Source organism: Balaenoptera borealis, assembly GCF_965194805.1.
Source record: "Balaenoptera borealis genome assembly, chromosome: 5".
Classification (NCBI taxonomy): domain Eukaryota; kingdom Metazoa; phylum Chordata; class Mammalia; order Artiodactyla; family Balaenopteridae; genus Balaenoptera; species Balaenoptera borealis.
Window position 1 is genome coordinate 66,056,913 of NC_138862.1, and position 17,149 is coordinate 66,074,061.

Here is a 17,149-nt window from a genome sequence, read left to right on the forward strand (position 1 = left end):
AGTCTAGAATGGGGACTGGGGAAGGCAGGGAGCTTCTTTTGTCTCTTATACTCCTGGGGACAGGTTTCCTCCGGCTCCCTCTTCCAAGAAGGAGAAATCCAGGAAGAGGCCGCCTCCACAGAAACCTGGGGGTGCCTGGGGGTGAGGGGGAAGAGGGCAGGGTGCGGGAAAGAGCGAGGCTCGGCCTGGCGCTGAAGCATCCCAGAAAACGGCTCTGGCGCAGGCCCTGTTGGAAGCAGCGCCCACCACCCGCATGAATGTTGCAGGACAAGTCTCCTCTCCCGCTCCCCTCCTCCAGCCGGCTCCGGGGCCCCTGGGGAAGCCCAGCACCCACCGACAGAAGCCTGAAGAGCCTCCGCCTGTACCCCTCCTGTGGCCCCGACCCAACTCAGAGGCAAAGGCAGGGCCCCCAGAGGGTGTGACTAGTGTCCGTGTCGGGAGGGGACAGGGAGCCAGGGTGCTCCACGCGGCCTACCTCTTGCTCTTTGTCCTCTCGCAGCACAGCCATGAAACGCAACGCCCGGCTCTGGTGCCCTTTCCAGAAGGGCACCTACGAGATCACCCGGAAGGCCCAGGCCTGCCGCCTGCGCAAGCTCCCGGAGAGCGGCTGGAGGAAAGACGGCGCAGGCGGGCGTGGGCACGTGAGCCCGAGCAGGCTCGGGCCGCGGGATGTGTGCGGGCGCATGCGCAGACGGGCGGGCGTCGGCCTGAGACCAGGTGCCTCTCCTGAAGGGCTGGAGGGGTGGAGTGCGTCTCCGTTCTCTGCTCTGGGAGGCCAGGTTCTCTCTGGCCAGGGTCGTGCCCGCCTCTCCCCTTTGTTGCGCTTGTGTGATTCATTTTGTTCCCTTCATAGTTGTTTAAGGCAAATTGGGGGCGGTGAATTGGGGACGGGAAGCTGGAGACGCGTGGTGTGCTATGACCCCCCGCCTTCCACCAGCTTCCCAGACCCGGCGTCCTCCAGAGGAACTGTGTGCCGCCAGTGACTGGGGGGTTCTCATTTCCCCTGTCCAGCTTTGGTATAATTGTGCTCCCAGGGACTCTGAGATTAAAGAGCATGCGGAAAAGGCTGGAAGCTTCCAGAGCGTATTTCTCTCCATCAATCACAGAGGGACCCGAGACCTTGGGCAGCCTTTCAGGGGCCAAGTTCCTTGGGCATTTGATCAGAGAGCCTTTCCTGCAGACCAGCAGTCCCTGCCGTCCCCTCCCTGCCAGGATCCCCACAGCTTTGCTCTGCACACACAAGTGGGCCCCAGAAGTCCATGGAAGACCCTAAGGCTACCGGCTACATAGGAAGTGGCTGGAGTCAATATTTCTTGCTAAGCAGTAGTCCCAGCTCTCTGGGGTCTTGGAGACCCAGAGATCTTGGGGGACTCTGAGGAGTCTTGTTGGTATCTGATCCACCAGAAAAGAATAATCAGGTGCATTTATTGAACAACTATTATGTATCAGGAGCTGTTATTAGGCATTTCCTGTGCAGTGTCTGATCCTAACAGCAGTGTGAGGTGAGCACTGTCACTGCAGATTACCAAGAAGGAAACTGAAGGCAAGAGAGGTTAGGGAGCCTGTCAAGGTCACCACTAGAAAGTGGCAAAACCGTCTCTCAAGCCGGTGCCTTAAGATCCAGAAGCCTGAGCAATTCCCATCGCTCCATAAAGTTGTCTTGAACCCCACAGTCACAGGCAGCACACCCGTCCTTCCCCAAGTGTTTCTCCAGAGGAGCTCAGAGTCCTCGAGAGTCTGGAAAAAGGCAGGTTTCTTGTCACAAGCATGTCCCCATCCCCTACTCCTGCTCGAGCCCCTGCAGGTGCCTGAGGCTGCTCCTGGCTATCCCTGCAGTGATCATGTCTGACACAGCCGTGGCGCAGAAGCGGGCCTTGATCAGGAGGAAGAAGAGGGAACAGATTGGGACTCAGCCCCCTGGAGCCCAGGGTCTGACTGAAGAGCAGCAGATGATGATCAGGGAGTTGATAACCGCTCAGATGAAAACCTCTGATAGCATCTTCACGCATTTCAGGAATTTCCGGGTATGAGGCTTTAGAGACGGCTCAGCTCCTGCGCTAGCTCCTCAGAACCCCAACCTCATTCCCAGGGGTTCTCAAAGAGTAGCCCCTGGACTTGCAGCAGCAGCAGCATCTGGGAACTTGTAAGAAATGCAAAACCTCAGATCATCCCCTATCTCCTGAATCAGAAACTTTGAGGTCGGGGCCCAGCAGTCTGGGCCTTGACAAGACCCCTCAGGTGATTCTGACTCATGCTCAGGTCTGGAACTCTGCTCTCTCCTTCCGCAGCAGGTAGAAATTGAGTCTGAGCCATAAATGGAGTTATGGAAAGCTGAGTTGCCCCAGGGTTGCTGGCGTTCAGGGCTTTATGAGGACAGGGGCAGGACCTGCAGGGGGCAGGACAATTGTGAACTGGTTTTACTGAACCAAGAAACTCTAGTGATCTCAGCAATGGTAGCCGTGTCTGATCCTGGTGCCATCTTCCACCTGTGCTCACAGGTATCTCGGTGACCCGTCCAGCTCACAGAGCTGGTAGCCAGTGGCCTCCAAAGTCTGTTTCTTTCCATATTTAGCTCCCAGATCCTTTTCTCTGAGTTTCCTGAGTCCAAGGTCAGGGATGCTTGGGACACACCCCTGACCAGGCAGGGATGTGAGGGACCATGAATTAATAGATCCACCTGATAGGAGAAGACCAAAAAGAAGGAACAAGTGCTGTGTGTGGAGGTGGGGTGTACACTCCTGCCACTGTGCAGCCACTCAGGGTGCAGCTGTGGCTGTGTGTGCCTGTCTGGGGCCTGTGTCAGAACCTGTTTGGGAGAATATATGCTGTCTCTTCTCTCCCCCTTCCGGCTCATGTCCCAGCTGCCAGAGGCGCTTAGCAGTGCCCACAAGATTCGGAGTCTCTGCAGACTCAGTCAAGTGAAGAAGCTGCCAAGTGGAGCAAGATCAGGGAAGATCTATGTTCAGTGAAGCTCTCCCTGCAGCTGCGGGGGGAAGACGGCAGCATCTGGAACTACAAGCCCCCGGCCGACAATAGTGGGAAAGAGATCTCTTCCCTGTTGCCCCACATGGCTGACACGTCAACCTACATGTTCAAAGGCATCATCAACTTTGCCAAAGTCATTCTCCTATTTCAGGTAGGACACAGGGGCCGGGTGGATGGTGTGGAAAGGAGCAGGAAATGGCCAACAGGTTCAAATGGTCTGGGGTAGATTCCTCTGAATTTGGGGGACATTGGTGCCAAAAGACCCTCCTTTACCTCTGCCCCCAGGGCACCTGGTCCTGCTGGGGAATGGAGCCCTCGCTGTCTGTATGGCTCATTAGCTTTGTGACTGCGGCCTGCCCTTTAACCTGTGTCTCAGCCTCCTCATCTGCTAGACAGGGGCTAATAATGCCTACCTTGCAGGGCCGTTGTGTGAAATAAGAAAATATCTGGAAGAGCATTCATCACATACATGGTGGACGTTCAGAAAGTAATCCCCCTCCCCATTTCACCGCAAAGGGGCAGGAATCACAAGTTGACAGTTCAAGAGCAAAGGAAGAGTTGGAAGGGAAAGGAAGGAAGTCCAGAGGGAGAAGAAGGAAAGGGCCAGGGACAGACGCTGGGTCACTGGCAGTCTGCTGCCTAGAGAAGGCTGAGAAGGAGGACAAGGGGCCGGGACTCCCCAGAGCTAGGCGTGAAGGCAGCAACCACTGGGCAACCAGGGTGAATGAGAGACCCTGGACCCTTCTGGTGTGGTGGTAACCACAGCCACACGATATGGAGCCTGTCAGGGCTGGAGATGGCACTGGGCGTGTCTTCCCTGGGGTCAGCCACTGGCCTTGCCAGGCCTGGGCAGGTGGAGCTGAATCACACATGAGGAGCCCTGATTTCATCCGCAGGCAGTGGGCAGGTTCTCTTCCAGGAGCCCACAGGTTGCCCTGTGGGTGACACGTAGGACTTATTTACTGGGGTGACGGTGGCCACAGGCTGGAGTGGGGTTCAGTTTGTGGCAGAGTAGGTCAAGGGAGCAGGGAGAAAGGCCCCCTTCCACGCATAGACCTGGCAGATCCCCACCAACATCTCATGACCCAGACCCTACCACCAGGGTGGGAGGCCACTCATTTCTCGTGACAACCAGTTTGGGGTACAACCACCCCAGGAGGCAGGAGTTGCTCTCACCTTCATTCCACAGATAGAAAACCAAGTTTAAGGCACGTGTGTGGGATCGCATCTAATCAGAGAGGCCAGCTTTGGAAGCAGAGTACAGCCTTCAGAGCCGGCCCCCTGCCAGGTCCTGGGCTGGGAGCTGGGCAGGGCGGGGGGTGAGGGCAGCGGCGGGGACACACGGAAGGAAAAGATCAAGTTCACGGCATTTGTGGCTCAACGCTGTGGATCTAAAAGAAGGGACTGAACTCCCGAGGAGACCAAAGCCAGGCAAAGGTCCTCCTGAAGAGCTCCCTCCTGGGTTTTCAGTTGGCATGCCTCCGTCAGTGGGGAGATGGGGGCCCCTCTCAGGTTGGGAGGGGCGTCAGTCTAACCGTGAACACTAGAGGCATCCACTGTGGCTGGGCCTGTGCTCAGTGCTGCGGGTGGAGCTGAGGGCATCCAGGCTGCCTGGAGGGAAACAGAAGAAACAGCAAGTCCAAAACAGACGACAGGAAGCAAATAGCCCCGCTGCATGGAACTCATGCTGGAGGACTGGCACTTGCAAAAGGACTGCAGTCTGGAAAGACCTCTAGGAGGCACAAGGACAGCTTGGCCCAAAGGACTAGCAGAGTCTACTTAAGTGAAGCTATAGGGGTACTCATGCCGAGTGGGGAAACCGAGGCAGAAAGCATGAGGCCAGGGACCAGGAGCCAAGGCATCGGCTTGGGGGGTCAGTGGCTGTGCAGGGAGCTGGAGGAGATGGGGCTAGGCTGTAAGGGCCTGGACACCGAGCTACATCAGCAGTGGAGAGTCCCTGAAGGTAGCAGGAGACCAGAGGAAGATGGCAGGGAGGAGGAATCTGCTTGCTGGATTGGTACAGGGAGAGACTGGAGGCAGTTTGAAGGCACCTGCAATAATCCGCAGGGGTAGGAGCCCATCCTCCCTCTTCTCTTCACCACCCTCCCACCCTGATTCTGGATTATGGGAGGGTGCTGGCCTGCGGCACTTTCCTAGGAAGCGGCATCTCCTCCTTATCCTTGCTGCCAGGGACCTGCTCATCGAGGACCAGATCTCCCTGCTGAAGGGGGCCACCTTTGAGCTGTGCCAGCTGAGATTCAACACGGTGTTCAACGCAGAGACCAGGACCTGGGAGTGTGGTCAGCTGTCCTACTGCTTGGAAGCCCTGCCGGTGCCCGAGAGATGCCTGTCTGCCCTGGCAGAGGGTGGGAAACAGCCGTGGAGGGAGGAGAGGAGCCACGCCAGGTTACATGGGTCCTGGGATTGCAGGGCATAAGATTGGGCAATGGGAAAAAAGACCTTGGTGAGGGAAGTCTGGGTCTTGGGTCAGCTTCCTGAGAAGTTTACCCCTCCAGCCTGCACCCACCCACAGGTGGCTTCCAGCAGCTTCTACTGGAGCCTGTATTGAAATTCCACTACCTGCTGAAGAAGCTGCAGCCGCATAAGGAGGAGTGTGTGCTGAGGCAGGCCATCTGCCTTTTCTCTCCAGGTGATAACCCCACCTGTCCTACCCGGCTTCCCTGTGCCCCTCCCCCACCTGTCCCACCCGGTTTCCCCGTGCCCCTCCCCCACCTCTCCAGGCTTGCTCACACCCTGCCAGCTTCAGCTGAGGGAGGCAGCAGCCCCTCCTTTGCCTTCCCCAGGGAAGGTCCCAACTGATGGCCTTGCCCTCCACTCACTGCTCAGCCAGGATGGGGACTCTGGCTGTTTTCTCCTAGGGTCAGAGGGGTGATGCAAAGCCCTCTTAGCTCCCCACTCCCTTCCTTGCCTGGGAATTCCTGGCTCTGGAAGGTGGTTGGCAATTTGTCCCCTCTGGGATGGACCAAGCTTGTCTCGGCCCCCATGGCCTTGCGGGGACCGTACCACCTTCTCCCCCCACCAGACCGCCCAGGTGTGGGGCAGTGCCGCTTGCTGGACCAGCTGCAGGAGCGGTTCGCCATTACCCTGAAGGCCTACATCGAGTGCAACCGGCCCCAGCCCGCCCACTGGTGAGCAGCAAGCAGGGAGGGTGTGAGGGGGTGTGAGCCCTGCCCCCAGGCCCCCGACTGTTCTGGGTCTCTCTGGGAGCGCAGACCACAGCTGCTCCTGGGGCAGCCTCTAATTACCAGGGCTTTGGGACCCTGCTTTGTGACCTCCACTGAGGCCTCCTGCCCAGTCGACCTAGAACAACTACTGTTTATTGAGAAGATCCAGCCCGGGTGCCAAGCAGTTTTACATGCATATCACCTTTCATCTTTAAAACAGCCCCATGCAGTGGGTGCCATCATATCCTGTAAAGGACTGGGGGCTCTGGGCGACTGACCCGGGTCCCACCCCAGGCAGGTGGGATTTGGAGATGGATCCTTGCGGGCCAAGTCTACAGCCCACACCCTTGAGCACTAACTACCTAACCACCTCCCAGGACAAACAACAGATAACAGGGTAGGAGACTCCTTAGTTAGTTCTGGTCACAACCCGAAGGAGGAAGGCTGCTCAGGGCTTGACCAGATAGAGGCTGCCACCCCTTCACTGGGCCTCAGCAGCCCTGTGACCTGGTGCCATGGTCCCGGGCTGGACGGGGGAAGGCCAGCGCTGGGTGTGCTAGTGCGAACATAAAACCTCAAGTCCTTACTTGGCCTGCTGCAGCTGGCTTTTGAGCTTGGCCTCCTGCGATGCTGGGGGTGGCCGTGTCTTGCTTTGCTCAGTCTTCCCCTGTACGGAGCCAGGAGGCATCATGGGGAAACTAAGGCACGAGGTGTGTCTCAGACACCAGATCCCAGGCTAGATCCGGGGAGGGACTGCTGCCTGGGGCCCGTGCCTCCACAACTACTACACCCAATCCTGACCCCCGTCCATTAGCCACGGCAGTGATGTCCCCCCGGAATGACCTATTCACGTGGTGCCTGCAATGCCTGGTTTTCCCACGGACGTCCCTGTGTACAGGGACTCAAGCCCAGAGGAGGAAGTGCGAGTGGGAAGGGTGGGTCCACACCTCCAGGGCCCCAGGCTGTTCTGTCCCCTCATCTGCAGGCTGAAAGGGAAGCTTAAGGAATTCAGCCAAGCCTCGTCTCTTGGCTGACCTGTGAGATGAGATGAAAACCTGAGATGAAAACCCTCAAACGTGTTCAGTTTCAGAGGGGCCCCAGTGTTGGTGGGTGGGGGCAGGGCGGGCCACACCCCCCAACGCTTCCCCTGACTGGCCGGCAGGTTCCTGTTCCTGAAGGTCTTGGCTCTGCTCGCCGAGCTCCGCTGCATCAACGTCCAGCACACCCAGCGGCTGCTGCGCATCCAGGAGATTCACCCCTTTGCCACCCCACCCACGCAGAAGTTGTTCAGCATCACAAATGGCTGAGCGGCCGCCCCGCGGCAGTCAGAGCCAGAGCCCTGGGAGCCAGAGCCACCACTCCTGGGGCTACACAGACAGACACTGACAATGCCGGGCAGGTCCTGCCTCCCCAGGGAACTCACAAAGACAGCCGTGATGATGGCGGGCTAGCATTCCTCAGCCCCCAGCTCAGCCTGGGGAGAGCCAAGCCCTAGAGCCTTACATGAAGAGTGTGCTGGCCCCTCGGTCAGGCCTATCGAGAGGCAAGGGCACCCTCCCCTTAGAAAAGGCCCTGGGTCTGGGGATCTAGTATCATGGTGGGAGAGGGGAGAGGGGATACGGTGCCTGGGGCTGGGGCATCGGAGGGTCTATGCCCACACCCAAGTTCATTAGCTTCTTGGGTATTTTCACTGCTACGTCTACTACCCCTGTCTCCCACTCGCCAGCCGTTCCCAACCCACAGCCTCCTGTCCTGAGTTGCTCCGTGGGTTTCAGGCCTGTGTCCACCAGCAGGTGCATTAGCGTCTGAGGGAGTCTTTTAGAGAGAGGCCAGAAGGCCTGCACCAAATGTCACAAGCTTGTCATTACCTGTCTCTGCGTTTATTCTTCCCTCCTTCTGGGCACCTCATTCTGTGTCTCTGCATCCATTAAAACACATCATTAAGCACCAACAATGTGCAACCTGCTGTGGGGAATACATGCTGACTGACATGGATCCTGACCTCGAAGGGGTTATACATGTGTGTGACTTGGTGCAGGTCTGCTTCACAACCGACCTGGGGCTGGGTGGCTCCTGAGGCTGGAACGCCGAAGGGTCAGTGACGGGGCTGTACTGACGGCACTTAATAAATGTGTTCCTGTTTACACACCTGCTTTCAGAGCTCAAGAGTATGAAAGTGTCTGCTTTGTTTGTAACCACTTTGAGTAAAAATGCTGCATTTTTCGAAAATTACATTTTAACTAACTTTACATAGGGCATCCCACACCTAAGAACCAGGCTTAGCAAATATGATCCTATGGTTAATGTCAAATCAAGGCAAGAGGACTTCAATAATTAACTTTTGGTTAGAGATTTAAGCCTTTTTTGGCCTTCCTTTCTGGGGGGGAAAAAGAAATGTGGGGGTGGTGAAATAGAGATATTATATATTTGTATATATTTCTACATTTTTAATATTTATTTTACTATTGCCCTTTACATATCTGAAGACTGTTGGTGTGAGAACATAAAAATGCATTATTTGAGCTTCCCTGGTGGCACAGTGGATAAGAATCCGCCTGCCAATGCAGGGGACACGGGTTCGAGCCCTGGTCCGGGAAGATCCCACATGCCGTGGAGCAACTAAGCCTGTGTGCCACAATTACTGAGCCCGTGTGCCGCAACTACTGGAGCCCGCACGCCTAGAGCCTGTGCTCCACAACAAGAGAAGCCGCCACAATGAGAAGCCCACGCACCGCAACAAAGAGTAGTCCCCACTTGCCGCAACTAGAGAAAGCCCGCGCGCAGCAACGAAGACCCAACGCAGCCAAAAATAAGTAAATAAAATATATTTATTAAAAAAATGCATTATTTAACTTGGTTTGCTCATAATTATTCTATATAAAAATTTAAAATAAATGACTTAAAATGTAGTAATTAATTTTAAATGGTTAATATTTTGATTCAAATGAAGCTACAAGTTAACTGAATTTTAAGAAACAGATACTGGCTTAGCTTTTACCATTTTACAGGAAGGTCAAACTTGGAGAACATAAATCATTGAGACTATAAATTAAAGCAAACAAACATATTCTCTGCCATCCCTCCAGCCTCTTCTGCATCAAGGGGACAGAGAACGCACTCATTTTTAGAAAAGAAACTGCGGGGAAAGGAGCTCCTCTTTCCAAACACAATCAATGCAGATTTTGCCCCCAGTAATTGTGTCTAATTATACTCATTTGGAAATATAAATGTCATTTAACTGTATTCATATATACATCTCTTCTTTCCCATTGAAATAATTTTGAGTGTGCTATTCACTCAAGAGCCTGAAATGGTTGTTAAACGTAGACTACGATAAGGTGACAGCAAGGTGAGATTAAGGTGGGCTGTAGAGTAAACTCCCATCTCCCAGTATTGATTTTAAAAACACCTGGGCAGTTTCACAAACATTGAATTGATATGTACATATGAATTACATATATTATAAAAACTAAGTGCAGTCCAAGCACAGTTAAGATACAACGTTAGATGCACCAAAGAGCTCACGCTGGATACTTCCTTTCAGCAGCTTTGTGCATCTCCAGTTTACAGGGCTAGGAGCCAGATTCAACTTTCCTACTCTCAAACATTTGAATTTCCCTATACTCCCTTCCCTGAGCCCTTGAGCAGTTGAACTAAATGTCAGTTTCTAGGCATCGCTGCGGCCCCCATTCTTTTTCTAGGTCTTGCTTCAGTCAGGTGAGGATGGAGTCAGTCTCCAAAGCTCAGGAGAAAAGCCCTTCTAAATAAGTTACTGCTTACCTTCTGGCTGCCCTGTTAGAGCCCTCCACCACCGATCTCTACTTAGCCCGGACTTTAAGGATCCAGTTAAAGCCTTGACATCAACAACTCTTGTGGGAAGGCCCAGGGTGTCCTCTCCTTTCTGGAGAAAAGAGGATGTAAAGAGAAACATACATTTAATGGACCATCCCTTCCCAGCTTCTGACAACTTGTTGGCCTCATCATGCCATCTTCTACAACTGTTTTAGTTTTCCCCTTAACTGCAGCTCTCCTAGACCTGAAGGTGCTAGTGGATGGGTGAAATATTTTTGCACCTGAGAGAGGGGTGACAGCCCCATCACTTTTGTTCACTTCCTTTCACAGACTTCTCCATGAAGGGGAGCTGCAACCTGAGTGCTCCCTTTCCTAACTACACTTCTAGAGCACCTTCTCAACTGGCATCCAGCATCACTGCTCTCCTGAGACATGATCCCGAAGGACTGGTTCGTCACAACATTTTGGAAGACCTTAGAAATTAATGATGCAGTCTTTCAGGAGTTCTTAAGTTAAAAAGATATCTTGCTCAATCCCAATTCAAATATGGCAGGAAATAAGATAGTAGTATATCCCAAACAAATGCACTTCAATGCCATCAGGAGACCCATCCCACAAGTGACATCTTGCATATTTGCGCTGATCCCCACCCTTCCCCCCAAACCCCCGCAACTGGTAAACATGTTAAACTATTCTACAAATATTAGCTAAGCCCACCACCACAATAATAATAAAGAGGACCAGAATTTATCCAATATAAATTTGTTTTTATTGAAGCAGCAGTCACATGACTTTATATCTAGCCTTTAGATTAGGCCTGACAGAGTGAGCCAGCCCTAAAAAATAATGATGTTTCTTTTTTGCACTAGGAGACATAACATGTTTACATACATCATCCAGTATTGGAAATGAGCAGACTGAAACACAACATGTGTTGGTTACCTGGGAGGTACAGCCCCACTGTTTGTGGTGTTCATATAATTCACAGATACTCCCAAAGACCATTACTAATGGGATGAAAGTTAAAAGAAAATACAGCTACACCAAACCATGAACACAGTAATCAGACAGCAGCTTATACACATTTAAAAAATTTGTCCCTTTCAGGGATGTATTCTTTCTTTTCAAAGCAGTGTCTGCAAAGCTTCCTCTACATCAAAGCCAAAGGTTTCCAAGATGGAAGCTGCACCTCTTGGGGCTATACAATGGAATAAGATCATTTGAAAGAAGGAGAACTAGTGTTCACATCTTGATTTTTGTAACAAAGATTCATATTTCTCTAATTGGAGGAACGAAGTGGTGATGTGACTACATATTGCAGTGGCAGAATAGGTAGGGTGAAGAAAAGAAGGTTGGGTACTGAAATAAAGACCACACACTTGTGAATTTTAATTTCATTTCCAGGCTAACCTACTTTTTATTTAATGCAAATTACAGTACCAGTTAACTATTTCCAAACCAAGTCACATAGAACGAAATGTATTTACAAGGGAATGGGGAAAGGGAAAAAAAACATTGAGCATACTTTTCACAAAAAAGTTTATATTTAAAATGAAAAAAAAAAAATCAGTCACAGAGGCATTCAAGTAGTAATGTTATACAGATTTTGCTTTTCCTTTATATCAAGACAGATTTGCACAAGTGTTTGCAATAGTTTGTATACAACCCACAGTCCTTTATATATATATATATATATATAATAAATTTTGTTTTTTAGATTTGATTTTAAGATGGAAGTGGTCACGCTAATTGGTATGTGTACAGGCCCAAGTGATCCATCGGCAACACATTTATGAATGCAAATTTTACAGGCAAGCACATTTTCATACATCTATCTGTATCTGCCTGTAGACAGATATAGTAAGAAAAAAAACTTAAAAATTAACACAAGGAAGTCTACTTTGTCAAGCTAACCCCTTATGTACTCGTTGTCATTTTGCTTTTATTGCAGAGGTGCAAAACGGAGCAACAAACTTGAATAAAATGTCATAACCCTTGTGAAAATAATCCAAACCCCAGGGATTACTTTCAAAGCCTCTCAAACGTAGACCTTAGTCTGGGACTCTACTCTGCTTCTAGTTGTTTCTCTTATTTTCAGTGGCTCAGGTTTCTATCAGAAAAGACAGATTTTATCGTAAAGCATGCTTAGTTTATTTTTCTGTATGGGGATAAAGTGTTCGACTCTGTGATTAGATGATCACTAACATGAACAAGAAGAATCAGATACAATTTTGGTTGAAAACAAAGAAAAATCCCCAAACTTCTGGGAATCTGGCATTGGCCAAACTTCCTTTGGAAGATTCCAAAGTTAAATCCCTTAAAAAGGAAAGGGAAAAAGAAATGAAATGCCAGTGTCTTTATATCCACAGGGATAGAGAATACAGTAGTCCTCTCAGAAACCTTTGCATTGGTGCAGACAAGATGACTGGTTAGGCAGGCTTTGTTAAAACACAAATCAAAAATACGTGTCTAAAAATTAAGAGGACTTAAAAAAAAAAAAGGACACAGCATGTTGCTGGAAAGAAGGTGCAGTCTTCTGCTTTGCTGGAATGAACACGTGATATTTCAAAAATAGCAACCTTTGGTTTGGTAAAGTTTGTTTTTTTCTTCTACTCAAGACATATGGAGTACTTGGAGGCAAAACAATTTTGATTTTTTTTCTTTCGAAAAAGGCCTTCATGATGTGCACACAGTAAGAATTAAACTGATTTTTTTCAAAGATAAATTAAAATGACATTTCACTGAACAGGGGTAGAGGTGGCAGGAGGGAGGAAAGTTCCCTTGCGAAAACAACAGTCATCATGCGGGCAGCAGTCGTGCAGCAGACACTAGTAATTGCACCACAGCATTTTAGATCACTCATGTATCAAAAACTGATACATTAGGAAACTTTGATTTATAAATCGAATTCTCTATTTCTTTCTCTCACTTGGGAGGGAAGTAGACAAGGAGGAGAGAGAGAGAGAGAGAGAGAGGGTGGAAGTCTCCCGGAATCTGCTGTTTGTAAGACCCATGGTTAGGGTTTGGGGACAGAGACGAGCAAAATCTAATCTATTCAATATCCTCCAGCTCTAGGGCTCCCTGGCACTACACGAAGTCCCTGGTTGGACCGAGTGAAATGAAACTGGTCACTGCAGCTGAGGAGGAAACAGATGTTCAGAACCAAATCAAAGGCAGGGCTTAAATGAAATGAGATTATGAACGTGGTTTCCTCTTTCCACTCCTGAGCATGGTATCGCTGAAATTAACTGCGGAAGGGGCAAAGGTACTGTGTTATGAGTGAGCTATTATTTCAAAGGGAAAGGGGCGGGACAGGGAGACATGGATAGAGAAACCAATTAAAACTTCCAAAATGAAAACCAAAAAAACAAACACATGGAAGCGAAGGCACTCCAAACTATATAGATACACTATACATTGCTAGAGTTATTGTTACAATAATACAGGCCGGTACCTACTGTACAGAGTTAAAACTATATGGCTTTAAAAAGCTCGTCTACAATTTGTCTGATTATTAAACAGAATCACTGCCCTGAACAGTAACTTTTTGCTCATTAATAACAGTTCCTGGGTCCACATATTTACATACAAAACAATAAAACTTAAATTTAAAAACATTGAAAGAAAATATAATGTACAAGCTTGAATTTGGTGAGGAGCTTTTTATTATTATTATTATTATTATTTACAAAAAGATATTCAGAGACCTGGATCTCACTTGTATAAAAGAGTTCTGTGATCCCGCCATGATCCTTGAGAAAGAAAAATCATGCACCTCAGCCCTCACACACACACACATACAATAAAATAAAAGCATTTGACTTTTCTCTCTTCTTCTCTTACCCCATTTGTGGGGGGAAAGTGTTTCCTAAAACAAGCACAGATTTTTATGGACTTTAGCAAGTATACCAAGTCCAGAGTAGTGTCTGTGTCCAAATGTTTGGCTGGGCAGTTTGGTCTGAAAGTAGGTCCATTCCCATGTCACAGACCTGCCGTCCAGCTTCTTTACAAATCTTTTCTGAAAATGGTCTATCAAAGCCATTCCCTTTAAGAATTATGCTGCCAAATACTTTGATTCAGACTTCTTTCAAATCTTAATTTGCTCTCGGAAGCTTATTATGCAAAGTAAAATTCAATGTGATTTGGTTTGACTGAGTGTGTTTCCTTTCTCATGAACTCTGATATAACCAGAGGTTTGAGAAATGCTTCTGTGGCTTAAGAGCTTAGCTAGACAGTGAGTGAGAACTAAGATGGCTCACAGTTGTCTCTCTGGGTACTGGTTCATGTCAGCAGGCAGTACGACTCTCTTGGAGAGTCACACACACTTTGTTAAGAAGCAGGATTAGGGTGCTGGGACCTGCATGAGGGCTGCCAAGACACTCCACTTCCAAATCACCTGGAGGGCGAGACCCCTAACATGTCCTAAGGTGGCAACAAGGAGGGTGAAGGGAGGTTACACACAATCTGGGGCTCAGCTCTGCAGCCCTACAGTTATCAGCTAACCTTGGAAGGTGTATGGGGAAGGAAGGAAGGTAGGCGGGAAAGGCGGCCATCACTCAAGTGACCTTTAAATGTAAAGTACAACTGATTGTGCCTTAAAGATTCATTAGGTCAAGTAATGGCCCATAAGCACCAAGGTGACTAAGGTTCATTTTAGAGTATATAAGGCCCGCATAGATGTCAACCTTAAACATATAAAACCAAACTAGTTGTGAAAATCTATTTCCTCACTGCCAACATAATCCTTCAATTCTCCTTGCCTTCCAAGGAATATTGCTTTTTCTTCAAAAACAGAGACTGATTCTTACACTGTTCACTGATTATACAAAGAAAAACAGAAACAAAAATTCTTAACTGGGTTTGGGGGGAAACATTCTTCTCATGCTTCAACCAGTCAATTTTGATACTGTGGACAAAAACAAAAAAACAAACAAACAGACAAAAAAAAACCCAAAACAAAAGGCAGTATTGAATCTATGTATATAACATATATACACACATTTATATCATCAGCTTTCCTATAAAGTCAGCAGGTACAAGTGACTGTTTATATCATTTTGATGTGTAGTTTTTAATACTCCTACCATCTAAAATCATAATGGTCTATCTCACATGCATCAATAAATAAAATTTAAAAAGCATGAGGTTAAAAAGGCTGAAATTAAATACAGATTCTAGATTTGGATTTAAAATCAGAACTATGTGCAGAGTGTGGCACTTCCTGCAAGCTCATTTTGCAATTAAAAAATATGAAAAATAAACCAGTAGACTGTTACAGTTCACATTATTTAACTATGATGTCCTCTCAAGTGTATCTTTCCAAGGGAAGCAACTTTAGAAAAAATCGGGACAAATTCATCCACAGTGGTGAGACCTGCCCCTGGCCTGTCCCCTTCCTCCAGGTTCGTCAGCTTTTGGCCTCTGCAGTCAGAGTGGCCAGCTCAGCACCCTTTTTAGTCTCCTCCTAGGTCACTAGATTAAAACTGTACTAAGATTTATAGAGAGCCTTTGGTCAGGCAAACAAAGATCCACACACAGAGCACACATGCTCCTCCTTTGACAGCTTCCTATGTAAGTTTCTTCACCACTAGCACTGATTAAGAGCAAAATAAAACCTTAACAAATCAATTAAGAATTTTCCCCTTATAGATTCAAACTTTATTGACCTCCCGGGTTACAAATGACACACATTTCCTTTTTTGTCTGCTACACCTGCCATCAACATGCCAAAGGCATGTCTTCAAGTACCCGAGGATATGGATTAATTTTACAAGTGACATTTAAGTCCCCATTGAGTTACACCTGCTAAGCTCCCAACCAATTTCAAGCTGTGCACTATACCCAAGTCTTACACTTGACTTTAAAAGAAAACAAAGTTCAAAAAAACTTCCGCACAGAACAAAGTTTTCTTCTTTTGTGGAAGGGGCATGAGGCAGGAGTCCTGTTTTTAAAGTATACAACAGCAGACTTTTGATAAAAAAAAAGACTGTCGTGGGAGAGAGACTGTGTTCTAGTGCTCCGCTTTCCCCTCCCCGCGACCCCTCCCAACCCCTGGGTCTCCCTCAAAGTGAGAATACAATGAAGTTGGTTTGTATTTATAGATATTTTACAAGGTTAAATAAGGACAACAATAATAATAAAAAAATTGAACACTAAAATGAACAGGTTTTTTTTCTCTTTTTAATTTTCTTTCCAAATGTGACCAGTGTTGCTGAGTGACACTCAAGTAACTGGTGGTTTTTCCTGTGCAGCTGGCTGCTCGGGACTGTTCAGGTGGAGTTGGAAGCTGATGCGGAAGCGGCGTTATTGGTCTGTCCACGGTCTCCAGCATTAGCATCTGCAAATCAAAAGCCCCAAGAGAGAGCATGAACAATGCTGTAACACCCCAGAGAGAAAAGTATGTGGCCTCAACTGCAGGCTGAGAGCTATATCTGGAACATTGTTTTGAATATGGCCAATACTATGAAATCTGAATTTCTTTCTGCTTACAGTTAAGTATGTGCCTTGGCCAGGTCTTGGTGCAGAGAAGATGGTATCTTTGAGTAAGTTACAGATTCAGGGAGCCAGAGACCATTTCTGTCAAAGCTCTTGCCACAGCTGGGATTAGCAGAGCATGAATACTCAGCTGGAGTCTAGCTCACTTGAAAATAAATGAACAGTGTACAGCTGCGAAAACTTGCTAAAAATTCTGAACGGTGTTACAATATGCCATCTGCTTAAGTGGGTGAATGAGTGGAGGCAATGAAAGTAATATGGGTCAGTGGTGATGGGAGAAGCACCAAGCATAAATCAAACTCAGCTGCTTGCTTTCTAGGTACAGTCCCTCTTCGTTATTCATACAAATGGAAGACACAACCAGCAAAAAAGAAATAGCCATTGTAGTACCAATTCCCTTATTCAATTCAATAAAGCATCTTATAGTCAAAGGTCTTAGCACTTGAGCTCACTTTGCCTAATCCTTTAAAAATACATATAACTTTACAACTAGCTTGAACCCCTGCCCCCCCACACACACTTTTTAAGGTCCATTATTATTTCACAGCCTCCATTAGCATTTAAACAGACATTTAACTGTGTCCAGACTGGCTCTCCATCTCGGGTAGGCAAGATACTACTGTTTCAGAGGCTTGTCAAGTTGCATCCCTGTCATCACACACGTGACTGGGAATATACTGCTAGGCAAATTT

General features: G+C 48.3%; 2 protein-coding genes across 6 annotated transcripts in view; one reads left to right on the forward strand and one right to left on the reverse strand.

The window, feature by feature from the left end:
* The first annotated feature begins 345 nt into the window (after positions 1-345).
* On the forward strand, positions 346-7,557 carry NR1I2 (nuclear receptor subfamily 1 group I member 2). Its single transcript, XM_082395011.1, is given in 10 exon segments — positions 346-633; positions 1,837-2,024; positions 2,862-2,892; positions 2,895-3,124; positions 3,126-3,136; positions 5,176-5,306; positions 5,309-5,317; positions 5,519-5,635; positions 6,029-6,134; positions 7,333-7,557. Coding segments are annotated over 10 exon segments (1,095 nt in total). The 5' UTR covers positions 346-506; the 3' UTR covers positions 7,478-7,557.
* A 3,151-nt stretch (positions 7,558-10,708) lies between these two features.
* Positions 10,709-17,149, reverse strand: part of GSK3B (glycogen synthase kinase 3 beta) — a 201,724-nt gene continuing 195,283 nt past the window's right edge. For 4 of the 5 annotated variants that reach the window (XM_082394945.1, XM_082394944.1, XM_082394941.1 and 1 more), the window contains one exon: positions 10,709-16,299. In XM_082394945.1, coding sequence (XP_082251071.1) covers positions 16,232-16,299 — 68 coding nt within the window. In that variant the 3' untranslated portion in view covers positions 10,709-16,231. The remainder of the gene's footprint in view (positions 16,300-17,149) is intronic. The other variant, XM_082394943.1, reaches the window with a different exon arrangement.